The 4,232-nt window shown below is 37.2% G+C and overlaps 2 protein-coding genes across 2 annotated transcripts; one reads left to right on the forward strand and one right to left on the reverse strand.

The window, feature by feature from the left end:
• The first annotated feature begins 712 nt into the window (after positions 1-712).
• LOC136233435 (senescence-specific cysteine protease SAG39-like) lies at positions 713-1,911 on the forward strand. Its single transcript, XM_066023089.1, has 2 exons — positions 713-1,193; positions 1,282-1,911. Exons 1-2 carry the CDS (start codon positions 749-751, stop codon positions 1,872-1,874), a joined length of 1,038 nt encoding a protein of 345 aa, XP_065879161.1. The 5' UTR covers positions 713-748; the 3' UTR covers positions 1,875-1,911.
• A 122-nt stretch (positions 1,912-2,033) lies between these two features.
• On the reverse strand, positions 2,034-3,127 carry LOC136233437 (large ribosomal subunit protein bL34c). The gene is made up of 2 exons (XM_066023090.1): positions 2,803-3,127; positions 2,034-2,416 (listed from the first exon to the last, which is right to left on the reverse strand). The coding sequence occupies exons 1-2, from the start codon at positions 3,026-3,028 to the stop codon at positions 2,160-2,162; spliced, it is 483 nt and encodes a 160-aa protein (XP_065879162.1). The 5' UTR covers positions 3,029-3,127; the 3' UTR covers positions 2,034-2,159.
• Positions 3,128-4,232: the final 1,105 nt, after the last annotated feature.

Here is a 4,232-nt window from a genome sequence, read left to right on the forward strand (position 1 = left end):
TTATTAAAAAAAAAAATACTTCTGTATTCTACTTAATTAACATATAATTTGTGTCTCCGAAGTGTCCCCGTTAAAAAAAAAGAAAAAAAAGAGAGAAGACACTTATTTTGGAATGTCAGGTACGTATTCTCATAGTGTCGAAGTGTCCGATACTCGTACTCCTAGAAAACGTCCTAGAAGTTCAGTGCTTTCTAGCTATGTTGCACGGAAACGGGAAACGAAACGGATACATATCGGAAAACGTTATTTCTAAAAAAAATAGCTAGGAAACGGTAATAGAAATGGAAAACAAATGGAAACGGACACGAAACGCGGAAACGCTAGTAAAGAAGAGTTTCCGTGCAACTTAGCTTCTTAGATTTGAAGTAAAACCAATTATACTATCAAGAGACTGATTGCATTTCTGTAATAATCTTTCCTGCAACACTATTTGTTCTTAAATCATTCAGCATGACCAGCATAGCCTCGTTTGACTAAGAATAACTAATTCAACCTTTGATTATGCCATAACAAAACAAAATTGCTGCCCACAACAATACAAAACTACTCAAAGGACGCAGCTTCCACGGATCAAATTTCACCTGTCTTTGTTGCCTGATTCACGAAGGAATCTGCTCATCCTGAGAATGCAATTTCAGATTCAATCTTCACCCTTTTCCTATAAATGCATCCATTCTTTCAACAACTCCATATAACAAATCAACAATTTCCTATCTCATCCAAATAACAAGTTTCATCACTCTCTAAAATGGCTGCATTTCTTCTGAACAATATGGTCTTTGTGGTGATTGTACTCGTGGGCATGTGGTCTTTCCGAGGCTACTCACGGTCATTACATGAAGCTCCCAATTCCATGGAGGAGAGGCATGCTATGTGGATGGCTCAATACGGAAAAGTCTACAGAGACAGCGCTGAGAAAGAGATGCGCTTTCAGATATTCAAGGACAATCTTCACTTCATTCACTCTTCCAACAAAGCTGGGATTAAGTCTTACAAGCTAGGCACCAATCAATTTACAGATCTTACTGTTGAGGAATTCCGTGCAATCTATAACGGCTACAGGATGCCTACTCATAATCCAACTTCATCTGCAACAAAATCGTTCATGTATGAAAATGTTACCGCTGTCCCAACTAGCGTGGACTGGAGGACTCAAGGTGTTGTTACCCCGGTTAAAGACCAAGGCCAATGCGGTAAGTCACATTCTTTAACTTCTCATAAAAAATATGATATGGTAATCTTCAGTGATATACTAACTGAAACATATGATACGAAATGCAGGATGTTGTTGGGCATTTTCTGCTGTAGCTGCAATGGAGGGGATCACAAAACTCTCAACTGGGAAGTTGATCTCTCTTTCAGAACAAGAACTAGTTGATTGTGATACGAGCGGGATCGACCAAGGATGCGAAGGTGGACTTATGGATGATGCGTTTGAATTCATTATTCAAAACAATGGCCTTGCAACTGAAGCAAACTACCCTTACAAGGGAGTAGATGGAACTTGCAGTGCAACAAAGGCAGCTGCCACAATCGTTGGCTACGAAGATGTGCCTGCCAACAACGAGGGTGCACTACTCAAGGCAGTAGCAAACCAACCAATCTCTGTTGCTATTGATGCTGGCGAATCCGACTTCCAACACTATGAGAGTGGGGTTTTCACAGGAGAGTGTGGAACCAGCTTAGACCATGGGGTTACCGTAGTTGGTTACGGAACAAGCGACGATGGAACAAAATACTGGCTAGTAAAGAACTCTTGGGGAACCACTTGGGGCGAGAATGGATATATTAGAATGGAAAGAGACGTTTCTGCCGAGGAAGGCCTCTGCGGAATTGCAATGCAACCTTCCTATCCAACCGTCCCAGTGGTTTAATGTCTATATTTATGTTAAATTAACATGCTTGTGTTAGACTGTTTCTGTTTATATGTATGCATATGAAGATACTGCTTAGTTTGGAAATGAAATACATGCTACTTTTCTTTGTAAATCACTTTGAAACTTCAAAAATTATCAGTATGCTGCAGTGAGAAATAGAAAAATCAGAAACATCTCATTGAATACGAGCTTGCGAGTTATCAAGTCAGCAAAAACAATTGGTACGAAGCATAAAAGAAAAATGCCATGGCATGAACCTTACTACATAAAATTAGGAGACAATCAAGCACGTTTTCCTGAATTTGGGTTGGACTTGGGGCAAAGGACTTTCCGTCCCTTGGCACGTCGACGTTTCAAGATTGCCCTTCCGCTGGTGGTTCTCATCCGTCGACGAAAGCCATGAGTCCTGGCTAGAGACTTCCTAGACCTGTTCCTTCTGGTTTGACAAAGAGCTGCCTTCCCAGCTCTCACAACTAGGCCAGAACCTCTTTCTTTCCTCATCCCCATGTTAGAATTCAAATCCAATCCCAATGATAAACCTGAAAAGAAAGGATTAAATCAGATTCAAGTAAACAAAAGAGTAGCTATTCACCCAAAAGCTTCTATAAAAGTAATACACATTGCTAAATTAGGCACAGGACCATACAAACACATTAAACTATACCATCTAGAACTTTATAAGCTCTTACCTATCATAAATTGCTTCTAAAAACCTACTGTTTTTTAAGAAACCAAAATTAATTGCAGCTGTATTGGCATAAACAATAATTGTCCAATTTTGGATTCCATCAGAAAAATTCCATAAATTTCAACTTAAATTTAGAGAATCCTCACTCTAAAATCAACAGATTACAGTACCCAGGCAGAATAGAAATTAACCAAAAAGACGATATCCGAAGCAAAATTGAAGGTAAATTTAGATTACCTGAGAAGGAAGAAGGAAATGAGAGAGAAGACGAAGAGAGAAAAGAGCAATGGAGAAGTCCAGAGCGAGAAGTAGAATTGGTGGTGACATTCATTGAGAAATTGCTTCTTGATCTATAACCAGTCGAGAGAGACAAAGAAGCTGACGGGTTGCAAGAAGTCTGTACGCTTCGAGTGGATATCCATGGTGGTGGTGAAGATGATATGATGGAGAATGAAGCTGCCATTTTTAATGTTCTCTGTTTCCCAGCGAAACTTGTTCGTTATCCTGCCAAAGCTATGGCTGCAAAACTGGCCTTATCCAGTTCGACACTCTCGGCTTCAGACAGTTATTCAAGAAAAATGCATTTTAAAATGCAAAAGCCCTAGAAGTGACAGAAACGATGTCGTTTTGAAATGTAGATCGGCCCATTAGCCCAATAGCTTACTTATAATAGCCCATTTTCAAACTAGGCTGTAACTTGTAAACTTATAAGGATAACAAAAGCAGTATAAGAAAATATTATTTATTAAACCGTTAATGAGTAATTTTTTAGTTGATACGATACATTTTTGTGTTCAGTCATGAGATATATTTATTATAAATAATAATAATATACTTTAAATATTTATGATCATACAAATTAATATGTAGACATTATTATTTTATATAATGTCATTTCTATTCTTTTTTTTTTAATGTAAAAGTGGTAAATTTCATATTATTTGATATGAGATATTAAAATGAATATGTTGATAGAGATGAGTGGAGTGGAGTAACCCATGACATTAAACAATGGTTATAATATTACTAAAAATGTGTAATGTCAAGGAACGTAATAATGATTTCATTATCTTTTTTTATTAACAAAATTTAAAAATTGATGTAATGTATTTATCATTAAATTATCATGTTTAGTTTGTTTTGTGCAATCATAAATTTCTACTTTTATAAAGAGTGGGTTAGATCCTTAGTATTCGTTGTTAGTGGACTGGGCTGGATCCTTATAAGGAATGATTAAAGTTTCATCTTAATTACCACTTATATATAAGGATAAGCTTAACAACTTATCATGAGTGATTATGAAATTACCCTACCCTACCCTCATTCTCCCTCTCACTGTGTCAAACCCTCCCCCCTTCCTCTCTCTATGTTCGATGCATCTAGCTTGGAGATCAATCGTTTTTTCTTCCGTTCATCGACGTAGTTGAACGTCACTGGTAATACACGACCGTGGTGATCGTATCTTCCACTGTTCAATCACATCAATGGAGAAGTAACCCGATAAACCAGATCCATTATACTTGTGATTAAATATGTTTATATAAATCCTCCATTGGCATCTGAACCAAATATTTTTGTAATCTGTGATTTTTGATCCATTATACGAAGAAATAAATTCCTTTTGATTAAAATAAAATTAGACCTGTTCAAAAGCCCATTGGTCCGCC

Source organism: Euphorbia lathyris, chromosome 6 (genome assembly GCF_963576675.1).
Source record: "Euphorbia lathyris chromosome 6, ddEupLath1.1, whole genome shotgun sequence".
Classification (NCBI taxonomy): Eukaryota; Viridiplantae; Streptophyta; class Magnoliopsida; order Malpighiales; family Euphorbiaceae; genus Euphorbia; species Euphorbia lathyris.

Bases quoted from the DNA above. Each gene is read 5' to 3' on its own strand.
- LOC136233435 (XM_066023089.1), top strand. From the start codon at position 749: ATGGCTGCATTTCTTCTGAACAATATGGTCTTTGTGGTGATTGTACTC. The intron at 1,194-1,281 runs GTAAGTCACATT...TACGAAATGCAG, and splicing joins TAAAGACCAAGGCCAATGCG to GATGTTGTTGGGCATTTTCT.
- LOC136233437 (XM_066023090.1), bottom strand. From the start codon at position 3,028: ATGGCAGCTTCATTCTCCATCATATCATCTTCACCACCACCATGGATA. The intron at 2,417-2,802 runs GTAATCTAAATT...CTTTCTTTTCAG, and splicing joins ATTTCCTTCTTCCTTCTCAG to GTTTATCATTGGGATTGGAT.